This window comes from Nematolebias whitei, chromosome 4 (genome assembly GCF_014905685.2).
Source record: "Nematolebias whitei isolate Nwh7 chromosome 4, NemWhi1, whole genome shotgun sequence".
Lineage (NCBI taxonomy): Eukaryota > Metazoa > Chordata > Actinopteri > Cyprinodontiformes > Rivulidae > Nematolebias > Nematolebias whitei.
Genome location: NC_056501.1, coordinates 9,144,658 through 9,164,911, shown reverse-complemented (window position 1 = coordinate 9,164,911; position 20,254 = coordinate 9,144,658). Strand labels below are relative to the sequence as shown.

General features: G+C 41.4%; 1 protein-coding gene across 1 annotated transcript in view; it reads left to right on the top strand.

Moving 5' to 3' along the window:
* Positions 1 to 326: 326 nt before the first annotated feature.
* LOC119408647 (nuclear factor NF-kappa-B p105 subunit-like) overlaps positions 327 to 20,254 on the top strand; it is a 32,373-nt gene continuing 12,445 nt past the window's right edge. Inside the window, 8 exon segments of the mRNA XM_037675489.1 lie at positions 327 to 440; positions 3,692 to 3,735; positions 4,550 to 4,631; positions 12,318 to 12,358; positions 13,307 to 13,405; positions 16,382 to 16,498; positions 18,724 to 18,883; positions 19,508 to 19,592. Of these exon segments, the coding sequence (XP_037531417.1) occupies positions 3,697 to 3,735; positions 4,550 to 4,631; positions 12,318 to 12,358; positions 13,307 to 13,405; positions 16,382 to 16,498; positions 18,724 to 18,883; positions 19,508 to 19,592 (623 nt within the window). The 5' untranslated portion in view covers positions 327 to 440; positions 3,692 to 3,696.

Here is a 20,254-nt window from a genome sequence, read left to right as displayed (position 1 = left end):
CCGGAAGAAGAAAAAAAATATTAAAGGCATGCAGATGTACATTAGACAATGGGTAAAGCGTTTTCGATGAGCTTTCAGGTAACCAAACTATTTTTCTGCGTCTGTAATATTTCGGTTTATTTTTCCTCGCAGAGTGAGACCTCTTCTTTTTTACCTATCTTTCTGATGTTTACGTCACAGGGAATTTCCAACGGAGAAGGAAATCGTCGTTTTGTTCGGAGAGGAGCTCGTTTTCACCTGGAAGACTACTTTCACTAAACTCTGGATTAAAAGTTGTTCCTCGCCGCGAACCGTCAGGATGTTCCGACTGAACCGACCGAGGCTGTAAATGGGTCGGCTGGTTCGGCGTGATGGGGAACAACTAATGAACTGAAGCGAATCGGAACGAGTCGCGCTTCATTCCGACAAACTGACTTTTACCTGTCTGAGCGAGCAGCCAGGTAACCCACCTGCTAACCGCACAGGAACCGGACACGCCGCTGTTTTTTCTCCGCACTGCGGGTCCGAACTTCACCGCGACCCGTTAGAACCTGACAAGCCCGCTTTGTTGTGCTGCTTTACTTCCTTATATTAGCCTACAGGTAACTCCGAGAGCGTCACTCTGTCGGGTGTTTTCTCATTTATCAACGATTAGAAATAGTTTAAAGCTTCTTTTAAAAGTGCATTTTATATTTATTTAACCCAACAATATAGTCGGCATTGTTTTGTCACAAGTTAAATATTTTATTTTGTCAGTTTAAACTAGTATTTGAACTTCGGACGCTCTTGTTTTTTAGTAACAGTTGACAACATTACTAAATAGACAAAAAATAAAAATGACTATTTTATTTTTTTACATCCCGAAATAACGTGATGTACTAGCTAATTGTTATTTGTAAGACCAACACTTGTAGTTTAATGCATTTACGTGAAACGTTGTAATCTTTATAAATATTAGATTTGTCTATGGAGTCTGGCATTGAGTCTGCGCGTAAGGAAACTACGGTCTATGGCAGCGGGAACAGGTAGCGGCTAGCAGCACCGACAGGACCGAGACACACGAAGTCCGTCAGGCTTGAGCTCCACAACCGTGACCAGCGTGGAGCTCTTTGTTGGTTGTTTTTATTTATTTTGTAACAGTTGCGTTAACAACATAAACAACTACATCCGCACCGTGGCGGCGGTTAGCTGTTAGCAACGGAGCTAACTGACAGACGGGTCGCGTTCACGAGCGAGCGGCGCGGGGACGCGCGGCACAGCAGCAGCAAAGATCAGAAATTAATCGATATTATTTGCGATTAAATCTGATCCAGTCACGGTTTGAAGGCAGCAGAAACACTCATTTGCTTGTTTTTAATTAATCTGACTCCACAAAATGTTAGAAGTACATTTCGTTTGACTGTCTTAATTCTGCAACATATTAAAGCAACTTATTGCAAAGTCAAATTAAACCAGTTGAGCTGACTGGAATGGCTCAGTCTGAAAGAGTTTACTCCAGTAGTTTTCCAAAATACCGATAAACAGTTGTGAAATGTGGGTCTGCACTCAGTGTAAACAAAGCAGACCTTACTCAACAACAACACGTATAAAAACTATTGGACACTTGGGCTGTTTTTATCTTTGATGTTTTTTAAACGGTCTTTGCAGTGAGTAGCTTTAGGTTCACCACTGGGTGTAAAACTGATTTGATGATTTATGCCTGGTTCTGATCTGCAGCTCGTGGTCGACTTCTTTGGCTCAAAGTGCTCGGGGTGCCACAAAAAGTTTAAACTTAAACAAACCACTCTGAATCCGGAGTTTAATTTACTTTGTGCCGCTGCCTCTTGGCCATGCAGGTCGTTGTCTAAAGGAGAACAGATTCCCACCACACTCAGGTGATCGCCCGTCTCCGTGAAAGTCGGGCGATCATGCAATTGTTAGAAACTTTTTCAGAGCAGACAGGAAGTGTTTTTTTTTTCCGTTCTGTTAGCAAAATATCTCATGAACCGCTGAACAGATTTCAACTGTAAAGTGTACGTTGTATGAACGTCTAGGACTAACGTTTGGAGTCAGCCTGGTTCAAGATGGCTGCTCACGGAAACAGCTCTGACTCGGTCAGGTTTATACAGGTGCTGGTCATAAAATTAGCATATCATGAAAAAGTTTTATTTATTTCAGTAATTCCATTCAAAAAGTGAAACTTGTATATTATATTCATTCATTACACACAGACAGATCTATTTCAAATGTTTATTTCTTTTAATGTTGATGATTATAACTGACAACTAACGAAAACCCCAAATTCAGTATCTCAGACAATTAGAATATTGTGAAAAGGTTCAATACTGAAGACACCTGGTGCCACTCAAAACACCTGCAAAGGCCTTTAAATGGTCTCAGTCTAGTTCTGTAGGCTGCACAATCACGGGGAAGACTGCTGACTGACAGTTGTCCAAAATACGACCATTGACACCTTGCACGAGGAGGGCAAGACACAAATGGTCATTGCTAAAGAGGCTGGCTGTTCACAGAGCTCTGTGTCCAAGCAATAGGGTTAACTGCACCCTGAAGAAGATTGTGAAACAAAACCCATTCCAAAATGTGGGGGAGATTCACAAAGAGTGGACTGTAGCAGGAGTCAGTGCTTCAAGAACCACCATGCACAGACGTATGCAAGACAGGTTTCAGCCACTCTTGAACAAGAGACAGCATCAGAAGCATCTCGCCTGGGATAAAGACAAAAAGGACTGGACTCCTGCTGTCTGAAGTTATGTTCTCTGATGGAAGTAAATTTTGCATTTCCTTTGGAAATCAAGGTCCCAGAGTCTGGAGGAAGAGAGGAGAGGCAAAAAATCCACGTTGCTTGAGGTCCAGTGTGAAGTTTCCAGTCAGTGATGGTTTGGGGTGCCATGCCATCTGCTGGTGTTGGTCCACTGTGTTTTCTGAGGTCCAAGGTCAACACAGCCATCTACCAGGAAGTTTTAAAGCATTTTATGCTTCCTGCTGCTGACCAACTTTATGGAGATGCAGATTTCATTTTCCAACAGGACTTGGCACCTGCACACAGTGCCAAAGCTACCAGTACCTGGTTTAAGGACCACGGTATCCTAAAATGGTAACCTAAAAATCCTATTTTTATTGGTCTTAAGTAATATTCTAATTTTCTGAGATACTGAATTTGAGGTTTTCATTAGTTGTCAGTTATAATCATCAACATTAAAAGAAATCAACATTTGAAATAGATCTGTCTGTGTGTAATGAATGAATATAATATACAAGTTTCACTTTTTGAATGGAATTATTGAAATAAATCAACTTTTTCATGATATTCTAATTTTATGACCAGCACTTGTAGATATGAAGCTAAAACCTGGATTGGTAGTAGCCGAAGAGTTATCCCCAACACATACTCTGAGCTCTAACACGTCACGTGATCCATGAAAGGTTGGAGTCGGGTGATATGCATTCCTTCAAAGAACATTTGTTTTATTTTTTAATTTAAATGGTTGGTTTTCTTTTTTTCTTTTTATTTATATTGTGATTTCCGAGCCTCTTTAACCCTTCTGCTGCTCTTGGGTCAAAATGATCCTCAACGCCTGCTCAGTTTTTAGGCCAAATGGGTCATTTTGACCCAAGGGCAGCAGGAGGGTTGAAGATAAAAGTATCATTGAGGAAAGTTCTCCTGCAGTTTTTCTGACCGATTTTCTAATTAAGTCTCGTTTGATGTCTGCAGACAAGATGGCCGGAGACGACCACTACCTCCACCCTTCCACCCAGGTGAGCTCACCTGCAGCTCGTCACACGCGGTCAGATCTGGCGAGTGTTTCTTCATTAATATCTCTAACAGAGAAGATTTAAAAACTCTGCTGGAAGAATATGATGTGAAAACAGAAGGCGTTTATTTCACCCTCCTGCTGCCCTTGGGTCAAAATGACCCACGAGGTCTCAGTTTTTTAAGGATTTGAAGAGTTCTCTATTTCAATCAGGAAAAATAAGGTGAAATATTTCAAAACCTGTAAAAGTTGTAAACAGCAAAAGTCACAGCCGTAATGTTTTTGGTACCTGAAGGGTTAAAGTACCTAAAAGTATTTTTAAGCAGGTAAATTTAAGGTAAAACGGCAGAGTGCACGCTGACTCTGCATTCAGACATAAAATGCCTCGCAGACAAACATCTATAAAACATTTATATAAATTGCTTTTTTAAGAAAAGTTAGGTTGTCTGACTCCAAATGATTGGTGTACGGTACCAGTCTTTGGTGCGGGGAGTTGTAGACCCAGGATGACCCCGTGCTGTTGGACAATTACAAACAAAATATGACCCAAAACTCTTCATTACCTGGTCTCCTCATCGTCAGGAGGTCTTAAGTGTTGACGGAGTGGAAACATGACAAAGAGGGCCGAGCGGATCTGGTTTCTGGGTCCAGCTGCAGCCTGAGTGGACCTGGTTTCTGGGTCCAGCTGCAGCCTGAGTGGACCTGGTTTCTGGGTCCAGAGTTTGTCAGATTTATGGCTGCAGACGAGTGAAATGTCCTCCCAGAGGTTCTTTGTTTATCCAGCTCCTGGTTGTTTACACGTTTCATTTTGTTTACAGATGTTTGACAACATCATGATCGATTCTTCCTGGGAGTTTCCAACTTTCTCTGCGATGCCTCAGACGGTGTCTGTGCGAACAGGTGAGTGCTTCAGCTGTAACACCTGCAGATGTTGTCCGACAACTTCCTGTCTGGGTTTATTATTGAGGGTTTTCACGTGTTTAAAGTTTGTTGGCTGACACTCATTAACAGTGTCGATGTATAAAAACTGAAACATCTTTTTAATAATTTCTTTTTTTTTTCCTGTTTCTGTCACTATGTTTTGGTTTAACGCAGCTTTAGAGATAACTCATCAAAATACTTGCAGTCAGGGGCACTGAGCTGTGACTTCTGGTTGCAGAACGTTGTGCGACAAAGATGAAATTCACTAAAAACTGTGACACCACCATAATGCTTCGTAGAAGTGGGTGCAGCTACTTCGCGCTTCGTTTGTCGTGGACTCGCTCTATCGCGGTTTTTCAAAATAAGATTGGAATTGACACACAATCGGCTGATTGATGGATGAGCCGCACAATCGGCATGGAATTTTTATTTAAAATAAATTATTTAAAATAATCTAGCACCTGCTGCACATTTGTGCAGCCCAGAGCTGCAGTAAAAGCTTCCTCCTAATTAATTAAAAACCAGGTCTGGAGTCGAGGCACCAAAATGAGCCCATACCATGATATTTACTGATATCAGTTCTCCTGATGTTCCCTTCAGGCTTTCACATTTAGAAACAAACTAAACGTCTGACGCTTCTATAATAAATCGTCTTTTAAATTATTTGAAATCTTGAGCCTTAATCTTTTATTAAACATTTTATGGAAAGATAAATACCATTTTATCCTCACATTAAAGTTAGTTTAGTTTTAATTTATTTAAAACATAGACAAAGCAGAAAACAGTGACATAATCGCTTTGTGCAAATGTTTTCAACAAATAGTTTAGGTCTTATTTTAATTGTTTTAGTTTAATAGTTAAATATTGGTGGAATAAGGGTCGACTGTATTTTAACTAGAGTTTAAATTTGATTTTTTGTTTTTACTGTATGCTGATGACGACACGATTTCTGCTGTACTGTAAATAGGTTGTTAAATTATTTTCCCAATTTATTTTTCTGTTTGCTGAAGTTTAATGAGAAGCACAAACTGATTGGTTTCATGTTTTTTAAGAACAATGGCTCAGATTTTGTTGCCATAAATTGTGAAATTTTCAGACTAAAGACGTTTGTTGTTTCTGTTTTGGTGTTCGCAGTAAAAAACCAGAAAACCTTTCCATATGTTCATCTCTCATGAGTAATTTGTACTTTTCCGATTTCCAAGGTTTCTGCTTCAGTTTTTTGTCAGTCAGGAGAAATTATTCTAACGAAGACTATCTGCTCCCATGCAGACACGACCATAAATAGTTTCGCATACATCACCTTGACTGTTAATTTAACGTATTTATTATTATCTTTAATATCTATTTTTGTTTCATTAAATATTTTCCACCAAGAAATTCATTTAAGTTTGGTTGTACATGGAAATATTAAAGGGTCTTTATTAACTTTTGTCCAAACCTTTCACTCGTCTGTAAAACTCAAATTAATTGAACATGAATAATGTCTGAGACCCAAAAACCTTTTACAAACGAGGTAATAGTTTTATTAAATAGAAAGTCTAAAATGACAGAATAAATACAATTGACTAAAATAACAAATATGGAAAGAAAAAATATCGAGATATATATCGTATATCGCCATTCATCTTAAAAATATCAATATATTAATTTTAATCCATATTGCCCAGCCCAAAATAAACTGTCAAAACATATGGCTAAATACTTTAATTTACTAACAACTTGTTATACTTCTGTTTAATTAAGACGTTAAGTAACATTTTGTTATAATCTTGGTTATTTAAACATTATAATAAAACCCCTAAACAGCTGTGTTGAATTCATGGAAAAAAGAACGTTCCCTTTGGTCTACAGAGGTCATGGTGCATTCAATGACTGCAAAGAGCCGGAGGGCGGGAACCTCCATCTTGTCGAAGCTCCATAATTCACGGTTGAAACCTGTGCCTTCGTGTAAAAAGTTGTTTTTCTCTACTAAAAGAAGCTGAGAACTTATTGAATTTTTTATTGAAAGCTTTGTGTGAAAAATGCTATGCCAAAGAGCTCAAACCACACCGAGCATCCGCCATGTCAGCCCATGTCATGTCAAGGGGCCTCCCCTCCATTTTTCGAAAAGAGACACACTTCTCGCTCCCTCACTATCCATCCTTCGGTTCAAACAGTCCTATACTGCCATCTGGTGGTAAAAAAAAAAGGTACTGGACACAAAAATTAACCAACATTTCTTCTTTAATTTGACAATAATTACTAATTATTGTCAAATTTTAATTAATATTATCGTTTATCGCAATAATTTCTGAGACGATTAATCGCCCAGCAAAATTTGGTTATCGTGGTAGGCCTATTCTGTGTAAACATCTGTCCTTTGGGCAGATGTTTACTCATAAACCTCAGATGAACAACAACACAGTGTCTTACACCCCTGAAACATTTAGCAAAAAACACAGAAGCTGGGAGTTAAAACTGGGTCCAGGTCCTGATCCAGGAGCTGTAGAACCACCTTCAGCAGCAGAACTCTCAGTGGTTTGCTGTAGGACTTTATCAGCCTGCTTCTTGGTTGTAGAGGACTTTTGGCCCACTCTTCTTTTGAACATTGCTTCAGTCCATTGAGGTTTCCGCTCAGCTCCCGCAGTCCTTCCCAGATTGATGGGCAGCAGCAGCTGCTTCTCTGAGGACATTGCTGATTTCTTTCCAACTTGGCGTTGTGTTAACACACACCTGCATGGTTATGATCAGAGGTGGACCCCCCTTATCAGCAGCTCCTGTCTGATCCTGAACCTCTGAGGTCCTGTGGCAGCAGCGAGATGGAACCAGTTTTTAACATTTTGTTGTGTTCATTAAATAACGACACGCTGGAATCTCTTGTTTTTGTTCACCCGATGTCAGATTTATAACATATTTCACAACCTGATAAAACCCAGATCAGTTTATTTAGGTCCTGATACCTAAAACCCTAGAACTGAAAGGAGGTGGACTTTTTTCTTATTCTCATGACGTGATATTGAAATGTGTGCATCGTGTTGTTTCAAACGGCAGAAAACAAACAAACACGGATTATGAGTTGAGGTTATTTTGGACAACGGCAGCTTCGTTTTAACTTTTGAGGCATAAATGAAGACCGTTCACCTGGTGGTGGCGGTTGGATCAGAACTAAGCCTTGCTGTGTGAAAAAAGCATCATGTACTTAACGCCACACGTTGAACACGGTTCTGTCCGACAGCTGCAGGAAGGACGGCACATCAGAAACGTTCTTTTTGGAAAAACGAAATGATCGCGTGGGTAAATAAAGTTAAAGTGAAAGAGGAGTTTCGTGACACGTCCTCAGCGGTGACACGGGGACGGAGAATCTCTGTTTTCGCTTCCCTTTTTTTGACTCATCGGTCTTGACATGAAATAATCGTTTCGGGAGGACGAGGGGAAAGTCGGCCTCACTTCCTCCATCGATGGCAGCAAACTGTAGCGCAGAGCATCGGCCACGTTCCCCAAACAGAACCCTCTCAGACCGATCCGCTTCAGGGTTTTTATTCCTCTGGAGTTGTTGTATCTCTTCATTGTTTTAGTTTCTGTGGTTGTGGGTTTGCCGTGCGTCTGTTTGTGTTTTTTGCTGGAGGTTAAAACGTCTGCAGTTAATTTCACGCGAGTCAGAAGCGCCGGTACGTTTTTGTAACTTTCTGTAGTCGTCCTCTCGTCTCATAAACGCGACCTTACAGATGTTTCAGTGAAGGGACAGTCCCACAAAGACCCCACGGATGATGGGGGACCCGGCGAGCAGCTCCCAAACACAACAGCAGAACTAAAACGTGGAGCAGCTGTTGTGTAATCGACTGGATCGATTCAGGAAAAACTGGACCCTGTTTTATACAAAACTTCACAGATCAAAGAGAAAAGCAAACTGCTGTAAGCCAGGAAGACGCACCGATTTAGATTCAGACAACTGTATTTATCCACACACACCCACATGCTCATATACCTACAAAACAAACTGTAAAAATAATAATAAATATGCAATACCAACTAGAGAAACTGCATTTCATGCAAAAGTGCAACGTGGATGACTATTTCTGCTGAAAGCTGCTGCAGAAGCAGAAGTCAGGTTGAAAAGGTTTCATCGCTTAACTGTTGATGAGAGTTGAGTTTGAACAGCTAACATCAGCTGAACGCAGCAGAAAAACAACAGAAATGTCTAGAAAAAGCTGAATAGAGAAGAAATTTAGCAGAAATGGACATATTTAATTAATTCAACCTTTAATTAGACAGGTAAATCCCATCGAGCCTCGGGGACTCATTTACAAGAGAGACCTGATTTCAACAAAGAATGATGACGACAATAGACAGTTATTCAAAAGGCATACAGATTTTTTTTTATTTTACAAATAAGATGGCAAAAAAAGTAACAAACAGCTAACTTCTAAGGCAAATGTAGAAAACTAAAAACAGGAACATGTCAGCATTGGTCCCTGCCAGGAGTCCAACAGATTCTTAAAGCCACTTAGAGAGGACAAGGTCGAGCGCTTCAAATGTTTTTGTAAAATATTCCAGGAAACAGGAGCGGAGTAGGAGAAGGTCCTTTTGCCAAGTTCAGTCCTCATTGAGGGAACACTGCAGGTAATAATGTCCTGAGAGCGCACGCTGTAGCTGCACTCACGCAGAGACATGTAGGAGGAGATGTTTGAAGGCAGCAGACCAAGAAGTGATTTAAAGATGAAAATATACCAGTGAGAGAGTCTGCGTGAAGTTAATGATGTCCAGTTAACCAGTGAATACTGGGTGCAGTGGTGGGTACGATAATCACAGCCAGTTATGAATCTTAGTGCACCATGATAGACAGCATCCAACATCTGCAGGGTTCTTGTAGCGTTCGTGTAAATAATGTCACCGTAATCAATGGAGGGAAGAAAAGTCACAGTTACAAGGAGTTTTCTAGCATTCAGGGTTAGACAGGATCTGTTTCTGAAAAAGAAACCCAGTTTAACTTTCAGTTTCTTTACTAGGTTTTCCACGTGAAGCTTAAAAGAGAGATGTGAGTCGACCAAGATACCCAAATATTTATAGGAATCAACAACAAAAAAAAACAAAAAACAACAAACATAGAGAGGCTGAATAGATTAAAATAACTGAAATGAGCAAAAGAGAAACTGAAAAAGCAGAAAAAAGTTTAAATTGGCAAAAAGAACTAGTTGAAAGAAAAAACAAAAAATAGCAGAAAGAGGCTGAAAGGAGCAGGAACAAAGTTGATTTTTTTTTACAAAGAAGCACAAAGTGGGAAAACAGGCAGAAAAAAATTACAAAATGTAGCAGAAAAAATACTTGAGAAGTAGCTGAAAAAGCAGAGATAAGCTGAAAGGAGCATAAAAAGCTTAAATTGTCAGAAAGGAGCTGAAGGAAGCTGAAATTATAACGAAGCTGAATATAGCTGAACCAGAACAAAAGCTGAAATGAGCAGTAAAAGGATGTAAACAGCACAAAGGGTTTGAAGGATGTGGAGCTCCATTCATTTTCAATGAGAAAAACATGGCCGAAAAGGCTTTCGCTTTGAATAAGTAAAAGATTGCACATATATCAAAAGTCACAGCAGGAATGTCCTGAGTGAGCTGAACGTTTTGATTCACGAATCGTTCAAATGACACAAAGCTTGTGGAGTTACGCGTCGACAAACGCACGGAAGAAAATTGCTTCTCCGAATTTTTAAACATTCACAATATTGCCATCACGATTAAACCTCTGAGCTGCAGGAACAACTCGCTGCCATCAAGGTTCAGCAGCAGGAACAAAGTAGTCAGACTGTCTTCCTGCGTGTGATGAAGCTGCAGCCTGAAGACAGGATAAACTCAGGTCAGGATGTGATCCAGGCAGGATCATATGACCTTTGTGAAGCTTCAGAAGGACTGCAGATCCGTCTGCTGGACCCCAATTAATTTGGAGCAAATCCTGACCATGCTCTGAATTATGTTATCTTTGGCAGACAAAACACCAAACTAACGGATAAAGACAAAAAGACTGATTAAAGATATTTTCCTGTATCTGCGATCAGTTTACTTTCAAGCTGAATTCAGTCTACCTCCAGGTTGTTTTAGTTAATTTGTGTTTGTATCATTCTGTAATGATGAAGAGGAGCGTCCTGTAGGTGCGAAGGTGCAGGTCTGAACCAGGAAGTGTCTGCAGCAGTCTGGAGACAGGATGCTGCAGAAGATCACAATAACATAACGCAAGATCTCATCGGCTCCAGACGAGTTTTAAAACGCCACAGAACCGTGGGTCACACAGGTTCTGTTTGGGTTCACACACAGTCATACAGGTCCGTTTAAAGGTTCTGATCCAGGTCGTCTGAAAGTAATACAATGTAAAGAGAGAATTGATGAGAAGTTGCTCAGTACTGAAACTGAACCGACCGACCAGCTGAGTGTTTTTTTTCATTTTTTAAAGAAGCCGTCGATCTGTTGGTCAAAGCTGTCAGTTCAGAGTCAGATGTTCCAGATGTGCATTTCCTGTCAGTGTTTCCACAACAAACGTGTTCAGAGCAGCTTCAGCTCAACCCAGAGCTGCAGAGGAAGTGTTTCCCCTCACAGGTCACAGCTCTGTGGCTTTTTTTTATTTTCTCCTTCTGTTTTGTTGTTCTGCACAAACGAAAAACATTTAATCGTGACTCCAGTTCACAGCAGCTTCTAAACGACGTTAATCAGATTGAAACGCTGACGTTTGAAGCTGACTGTAGACAAATATATCATCTCTTTGTGTTTTACGGTTCTGAGTAGGGATGAACAATACTGGATTTTTGGCCGATATCCGATATGTTAAAACTTATTTGGCCAGTTACCGATACCGATATTTCCCCCCTAGGCCTACTTACAGAGACGACGCAGCTTTCTCTGCTGTGGAATTAAAATTCTGCATTATTCTGCTTGGTTGATGTCAGTTTGGCCTGCTACCAAATGCAGATGCTGAAAATGATGTAACACTTCAACTTGGATTATGTTTAATATCAAATTTATTCATGACATTTACTCTCTGTAACACAATGACAACACTCAAACAGTGAAAATTTGTAAATTTTCACAAATCTAAACTGAACGGCACGTGCGACTTTGTGCTGGAGCTGCAGGCATCCTTGTCACTGGGCTGTCATACAAAAACAGCACCTTATCTGTCTGTCTGTCTGTCTGTCTGTCTGTCTGTGTCTGGATTGATAGGTAGATATAGGTAGATAGATATAGATGGATATATATATATATATATATATATATATATATATATATATATATATAAACACAGCACCTTTATATCTGTGAGTTATTTTGATGGAATGGCCAATGCCCGATATTTAACTTTATCACTAATCTTGTCGATACCGATATCATGCCGATAATATCGTGCGTCCCTAGTTCTGAGCAGAATTAAAATGAGCTTAAATATGGCCGTTAACTGATGACGTGTTCAGAGAGGGTCTATTAAAGCAAATCTATAAAAACGTTTTGTCTTTGAAGCCTAAATAATTTTTCAAACAGTAATGAACGCTCTTCATTTTAATTTCTGCTCAAAGAATCAGAAATAAAAAAGATCAGGAGGAACTGGACTCTGCTGGTTCTGTTTCCGCACAGTTCGTCTTTAACTTCTGATCAAACCGTATTTTCAGCTCTGCGGCGCTGGATTAAATGTTTCTGTTTGTGGTTTCAGCGGACGGACCGTACCTGCAGATTCTGGAGCAGCCCAAACAGGTAAACGCAGAAACAAACGGGTTTTTAATTCAGCGCCGGTGTGGATGGGTTCAGAACCGTCAGAAACTGAATGTCAGACCTCTTAGCTCCTGGTTGTGTTTGTAGACATAAGACTAATAAAGTTCACACGAGTCGGACAACGTTTTCGTTTTGTCAAAGTTCCACGTTTTAAAGTCGTGAAGATCGGCCAAAGAAATGGTAAATAAAAAAAGTAAATCTGCACAAGAGTTTCCTCAAATCGATGGGTAATTTGTCTTTAAATTACACATTGTGTGCTGAATTTGTGACTGGATGCCAACTGCCAAGTGTTTGTTTACCTATGGAAACATCTGTGTTTTTATTTTTATTTATTTACCTACGGAAACAACCAGTCTTCTTTTGTTTTTTTTTTACTTACAGAAACAGACAAAATTGGTTTGTTGACCTATGGAAAAAGCCAAAATGTTTTTTTTTTTTACCAACTGAAGTGACTGATATTAGGTCACTGATGGAGACGCCCGTTGAGAAATGGTTTAAAGCTGAGCTCACCTATGGATTCCACCTAATGATCCTTTTAAAATAAAGGATGGCAGAAACGGATTCTGAGAAGCTCAATCATTTTATTTTATTTTTTACCGTTGGAGGGTTTAATCCGTCAATAAAAGCCCCGTTAGGAAACATTTTGTCGAGTCGCTTTCAGGTGCAGCTGGTAAAAAACAATAAAAGACGACGGTCGTTAGTCGTCTGTTGTTTGAATTTACCCTTTTTAACCAGACTTTTAATATTTCACCGTAAAACATGAAGCTTATTTTTAATTTCAGATGGCGCTCTGTTGCTTGGAGCTGATTTGTTCACTGAGTTTAAACATACGATTGTTTTCTGAAAGATTTAACCTTACAGGTGGAAGAAGATTTGCGTTTTCGCTGACGTTTTCCGTCTTTTTGTTCCTCTCTCTGTTTCCGTTTCCAGCGCGGCTTCAGGTTCAGGTACGGCTGCGAGGGTCCGTCCCACGGCGGCCTGCCGGGAGCCTCCAGCGAGAAGAACAGGAAGACGTACCCGACCGTGAAGGTAACACTTCCTGTGCGCAGCTGGTTTGTTGTGTCAGAAAGACGAGTCCAGTTGGGTCAGAACCACAGTTGAAAAGGTGTGTCAAAGTTTGATTGACATTAGCTGGAGGGGCGTGTCTCTGTTTGATTGACAGTAGATGAGGGATGTGTCTGAATAGCACTGGTCAGAGTTACTATAAAAAGCTCCCTACGCAACATGTTGCGTCATCAAGTACCCAGATGTCAGCCGAACAGAACTTTGAGTACACGATTAGTTCGGTAGTTGTGGTTTGTGCTGATCAAAAAAAAAAAAGTATCTAAGAAACATTGTTTCTACAGGACTTGCCATAATGACAGCCGAAATGCCGACAAGCCTCATACTTAAGTTATTTGGTTAATTCAGTTTCCAAAGCCGATGACTCCGGGAGAGGAATGTGATCGTTGGATTTGACTCTGTGGCCAAGTTGGCTTCGACCGGACAAATGTAAACAGGAGGACTTTTATCTATTCGAAACACTTCGTTAGAGGGAACGGGTCGACAGAGGACCATCCCGATCCTGTACCAGCGACTGCAGTCGTATGTCCGTCCGTCCGTCCGTCCGTCCGTCCATCCATCCATCCATCCATCCATCCATCCATCCAACGAACATGTTTTACCCACTTTTTCCTTTCATGTCAAGAACTACCAGGAGCACTTAACGCCTTTTTCAACCTGCCCGCTCTAATTTGTCTCTTTAGGCGCTTTATTCAACCGATGTTTGTAACTGAACACACAGAATATGAGGCTAAGTGGCAAGATAATATGTTGAAAACACAAGAAATCCTAAAAAATACGTTCACCGTCCTGGCATTCTCTACCCGGAGGAGTGTAAGAGCAATCTAAAAGTGGTATCTAAAACTAGCAAAACGATGGAGAAATCTTCATGTTCCTTTCTGTTCCCAAGCCAAATATTGATAAGAGAACATAGAACTCGTCTTTTTTTTTTTTTTTTTTTAAAGAAAATGTTTCACTTTTGAAAAATTGAGTAAAATAATCGATTGCTAACAGCTAACAACGGCTAACGAAGTAAAATAAAAGAAGCGGCTGGTAAAATCGTTGTTCTGCCAAAAGCTTGTGCAATACACGGCTAATACACGGCTTGCATCCTGCACGAGTCTTCTGTCATATGTGCTCTTTTTCACCGAGGCAAATGAGCACGAATCGGCACGGAAACACCCGGAGCGCCACACGTACCTTTTTATCAGTTCAGCCTGGCTGCTAATCCCCTGTATTCTAGCCAGCGCTTGAGCTGTGCATTGCTGTATCCTTCAATACATTCCAAGTCAAATGTGTCCCGGGAACGTTGTTGTTGTTTAAGTTGACACGAACAAATTATGGATGAGGTCTGCTGTGTTGTTTGCCTGACGTCCAGGTCTTTGGGGATTCCCCACAATCCCTGTGATGTCATTCCTGATCAATGCTGTTTGTTTGACGGTAGCTGAAGGGGTGTGTCTCGTTTTGATTGACAGTACTTCAAAGGGCTTGTCTGAGTTTGATTGACGGCAGCTGAAGGAGTGCGTCTTTATCATAAGTTTAATTTAATTAGTTCACTTTATTTCCAAAATATTTTAGTTCTTTGGAAAGTTTTGATTTTAGATAGAGATAAGAGTAGTTTTTTTTTTTTCTTGAGCACGTCTGACAGAAAACTGATTCTTTGATCTGTTTTGATGAGTTGAAAGTTTTAGAAGTTTGAACTGAACACAACAAGCGTTTGAGTGACAGCTGGTTGAGGAAGCAGCTTAGTGGTTGATGAGCTCTACAGAAACTTGTAACTGAATAACTTCAATGAACTGTTTTATTTTATTTTTTATAACTAGACCCAAATTAAACCCAGCTTCGTCTCCCTGTGGTCTAAGTCCGGGATGATCCACTCTGACATTTGATTAGAACGTTTTCACTGCGTCTTCCCGGACCCCGTCTCCCCGGACCTTCTCAGCTCCGATTCTGTGTACAGGTGCAGCTCATAAAATTAGAATATCATGGAAAAAGTTCAAATTTTTTTGTCACTCACTTCAGAAAGTGAAACTCCTATATTGCATAGATTCTTTACACATAAAGTCAAATATTTGTAGCCTTTATTTTTTGTAATGTTGACGATTATGGCTTACAGATAATGATAATAAACCAAGATTCTGTGTCTCAGAAAATTATAAAGTTGTGATAAAGTTCAATATTGGAAACTCACTGTGTCGCACCCTAATCAGCAAATTAATTCTAAACACTTTGGAAGGTTTCCTGAGCCTTTAAATGGTCTGTCAGCCTGGGTCAGTGGGCTACACAATCTTCTAAATGTGGCTGACTTGACAGTTGTCCAGAGGACAGTCATTGACACCCTCCATAAAGAAGCTGGTTGTTCAGAGTGCTGTATCCAGGAATATTCATGGACAGTTAAATGGAAGGTAAAAATGTGGTAGGAATTTGGAAAATGTCCAGCAACAGGAATGACCACAGCCTTTAGAGGATTGTCGAGCAAAATCCATTCAAGAAACTGGGAGAGGTTCACAAGGAGTGGACTGAGGCTGGAGTTGGTGCATCAAGAGCCGCTACGCACAGACAAATACTAGACATGAGCTACAAATGTCTCATTCCTCAAGTCCAGCCACTCCTGAACCAGAGACAATGCCAGAATCTGTTACCTGTTGAGGAGACAAAGAACTGGACTGTTGCTCTCTGGTCCAACGTCTTCTTTTCAGATGAAAGTAAAAACACTGCATGCCATTTGTAAATCAAGGTCCCAGAGTCTGGAGGAAGAGTGGAGAGGCCCAGAATCCACGTTGCTTGAAGTCCAGAGAGAAGTTTCCGCAGTCGGTGATGGTTTGGTGCCATGTCCTCTGCTGGTGCTGGTCCACTGGGTTTTCTGAAGTCCACAATCAATGCAGGATCTACCAGGACATTTTAGAGCTCTTTGTGCTTCCTTCTGCTGACGAGCTTAATGGAGATGCTGGTTTCATTTTCCAGCAGGACTCGGCGCCTGCCCATCCTGCCAAAGTTACCAACAGCTGGTTTGTTGACCGACCAGCAAACTCGCCTGACCTGAACCCTGTAGAGAATCTTTGGGCTATTGTCAAGAGGAAGGTGAGACACCAGCCCCAACAATGCAGATGACCTGAAGACTGCTATCAAAGCAACCTGGACTTCCAGTACACCTCAGGAGGGCCACAGGCTGATCACCAACATGCCACGCCACATCGATGCAGTAATTCATGCAAGAAGGCCCAGCCAAGTACCGAGTACATAGAAATGAAAATACTTTTCAGAAACATACCATTTGTGCTTAAAATTTTCATTTTTTTTAATTGATCTTATGCAATATTCTAAATTTCTGAGCTGCACCTGTAGATGTTTACCTCAGAGTCTGAAGGTCCCACATGTTCCGACCAAACGATGAAGACAGGAGAGGAAATCCCCGCATTCCTGCTGCAGCCTCTTTGTTTCGCGCACTTTCCTGTAAAAACGCACGAGGAGGTTGATTAATGTGATGCAGGTACGCGTGTTCCAACAGATCTCACCTGCTGGAACGCCTGGGAGCCCACAGGGTCTCAACCCACCTTTATTTTCATCGTAAAGACGGAAATACGTTTAGAACCAAACGTGTCATTTTGTCTCAGAGCTTCCAGAAGAAGCTTTAACTGGTTGAAGTGGGATCGTAGCATGCTTTGTGGTGGATCCGCTAAAAATATGTGACTGTGAGGAGTGATGTAATGTCACCGTTGAGCCCGTTAGAACTTTTGGTCACGAATGAGATGAAATCAGAGGAACGAAGCGGGAAACTGGTTTTTCAGGGTCTAGGCTGGTAGGTGCGTTAGCTCTGAGGTGATTGTTGAGGCGGGAAAACCCCCTGCAGCTCTGTCACAACCCGGTGAGGATGATGATGATGATTATGATGACAACTCACCTCCTTTGCTTCAGAACTGATAAACCATCTCCTTCATGTTGGTGTTATCAGGATCTGTTCAGAATCATTTTTTACAGATTGAGGGAAAAAATATGACAAATGAAGAACCTTGAATCCTTGAATATAATAACCACAACAATAAACAGTAAATATTTGTGGTTTAGTTGAACTTTGATTTTTCAGTTTTGTGTTTCTTTAGTCCTGACATCAAATATTTAGTTTTAAATGTGTGAAACATGAAGTGTTTCTGTTTAAACTGATAAAACTCCATCCATTATCATTCCCTTCTTCTTCTTTTCTGTGTCACGGGGGTCACCGTGGCCCATATCCAGCAGTCACCGTGCGAGAGGCGGGGGACACCCTGGACAGGTCGCATGTCCATCAAAGGGACACAACGAGACAAAGAACCATTCACTCTCTCACCCCCATTTTCTGGGGAAGGACCCCCCCAGAAAATTATGAATAAAGTAGATGTGATTTCCTGCATTTTGGTGTATTTTAACGGTTGATAAACATCTACATTTACCTTAATTTGTAAACCGCTTCTGTCAAGCATCCTACTCCCCGACGCCCTCCCCCTCACTTGACCAAGCCCGACTCTTCTCCGCTGAATTCACTGTCCTGCTCGTCGTTGTCCGACTCCATATGTGAAACCTCAAGGTGCCTCCTCCGTCTGTTCATGGCGGCTGGCTGTGGGTTCCTGCCTGTCGGCTGTGGGTTCCTGCCTGCCTACGACGGCCTGGTTAGCTCAGTGCCGCCCCCCCCCCCCCCCCAACACACACACACACACACACTCACTTGCTCCTGCTCCAATCTTGGTTCCCACTGTCTCAAGGTGTTTCAATTCTCGATTGTCCAACTAAGGACAATGAGAAGCCTTTTTTGAAATGAAAGTAAAGTGGTCTATCTTGCACATTTTGATTGCTGTTATTTTGACAAATTAACGTCATTGTTTTGATAAGTAATGCGAATGATACACATCAAAACATTTCTCTTGTTGTGTTTTTAATAAATAATCAAAATTTTATCAATAACCCACTTAAACTGTTGAACTGATTTGCAATTTAGTTGTGCCATTTAATTATATTTTTGAGATTTTTAATAAAATTGCACGACGACTTTGGACATTTAGGGGTGGAGTTATTTTTAAGGGGAGAAGCAAAATGGTTACTTAAAGGGGCAGCTCAAGAAGCTCATAAGTGACTGTTATGTTTAAAATTAGTGTTTATGTAATTATTTTTAGTTTACATATACAATATAAGTTTTTTCCATTCAAGGCAGTCATATTTGTTCATAACTTTATTATTAGTAAGCCTGAGACTTACTCCATCCAGTTACTAAAATGCACCCTGTTAAAATAAAAGAGTGGATCCGGTTCAAATTAAGCCCTGCTCCTGGCCCTCAGAGGACTCTTCACTATAGTAACATCTTCCTCACCCTGCTCTTCTCAAAGGACTGCAAAACTGCTGCTAGCGCTTCCTCTACCATCAGACTTCTCATGCTGTCTGCTGGAGAGAAGACGAGAGCTGCAAACTACTGCTGCAGACTTCACAACATGCGCCTGCGTAAACAAGTTACACCACGTATCCATCTGGAGTGAGAAGACTCGATCAAGAAATAAACATAAACCGAGTCCATGTGGCCTTTTGCGACTCAAATCTCACACACTGTTCTGATCCAGTGGTTCTGCACAAGCCCATGTTCAGAAGATTTCTCTGCTGGTCTGGACCTGTCCAAGAAGTTCACACACACACACCTCGGCAGTGTTTCATGTCTTTGGGGTTTTCCTGGACGCCCACAGCTGATTACAGGGAAGCAGAGTTGTGTCACAAACAGGAAAGGCGATGAGTTTCAGCTCGGAGATGAAAGCTCGCCACTCGCCGCCAGCACCTACTCCGACCCAGAATCAGTGACATCGTTAATCCTGAATGTCAGCGTCAGAACCTGCTGACATTTTTCTGCACCAGTTTTTATGTTTCTGTGCAAATGTGTGTGAATTGTTTTCATGCCAGAGGTTTGGGTTTTTGGTCGAAGTTCTTCCATGAAGACCACGTCTGTCTGGACTTCTTCTAACTTGGGTCCAACAGGTTTCTGTTGGTCCAGAGCTGGGTCTGCTACACATCATCTGATTTCAACGGGAACCAGCATGATGTGTATTTCATCCCCTCTATCTGTCCTCTTGCTATAAGTCCAGGCCGCTCGGAGGCCTCAGGTCCAGGAGGGAAACCAACCTGTCCCTAGCGACACTCTGCAGCACCTCCTGGAGGATCCAAGGTGCTCCCAAACTAGAGAGGATAGAACATCCAGAAATTCCTGGGTCTTCCCCTTGGTCTCCTTCCGGTGGGAGGTGTCCTACATCAGCTGTCTGAACCACCTCAGCTGTGTTGAGGGGGAGCAGCAGCTCTACTCCTAGCTCTCCCCAGTTGAAGGAGTTCCTCATCTTATCTTTGAGCCTGGTCATCCTACAGAGGAAGAACATTTCAGCTGCTTAGATCCAGGTTCTGGTTCTTTCATTCTTGATCCGAATCACATGACTATAGTTGACCAAAAAATCCAGAGCATTGCCTTATAGCTCAGCTCTTTCTTCACCACAGCAGATTGGAACAACACCCTTAATACTGCAGATGGTGTTCTGATCCGTTAGTCCTTCTTCTTCCTCCCTTCACTCAAGAACATGACCCCCAGAGAGACCTGAACTAAAGTCCCCAACCCAGAAGGAGCATTCCACCTTCTTCTGGTTGAGAACCCTTTGCAAGTGGAAGGTCTTTTTTTGCAACGACCTCACCTGGAGGATGAAACCATCTGCAACAACCTCACCCGGAGGATGAAACCATCTGCAACGACCTCACCCGGAGGATGAAACCATCTGCAACGACCTCACCCGGAGGATGAAACCATCTGCAACGACCTCACCCGGAGGATGAAACCATCTGCAA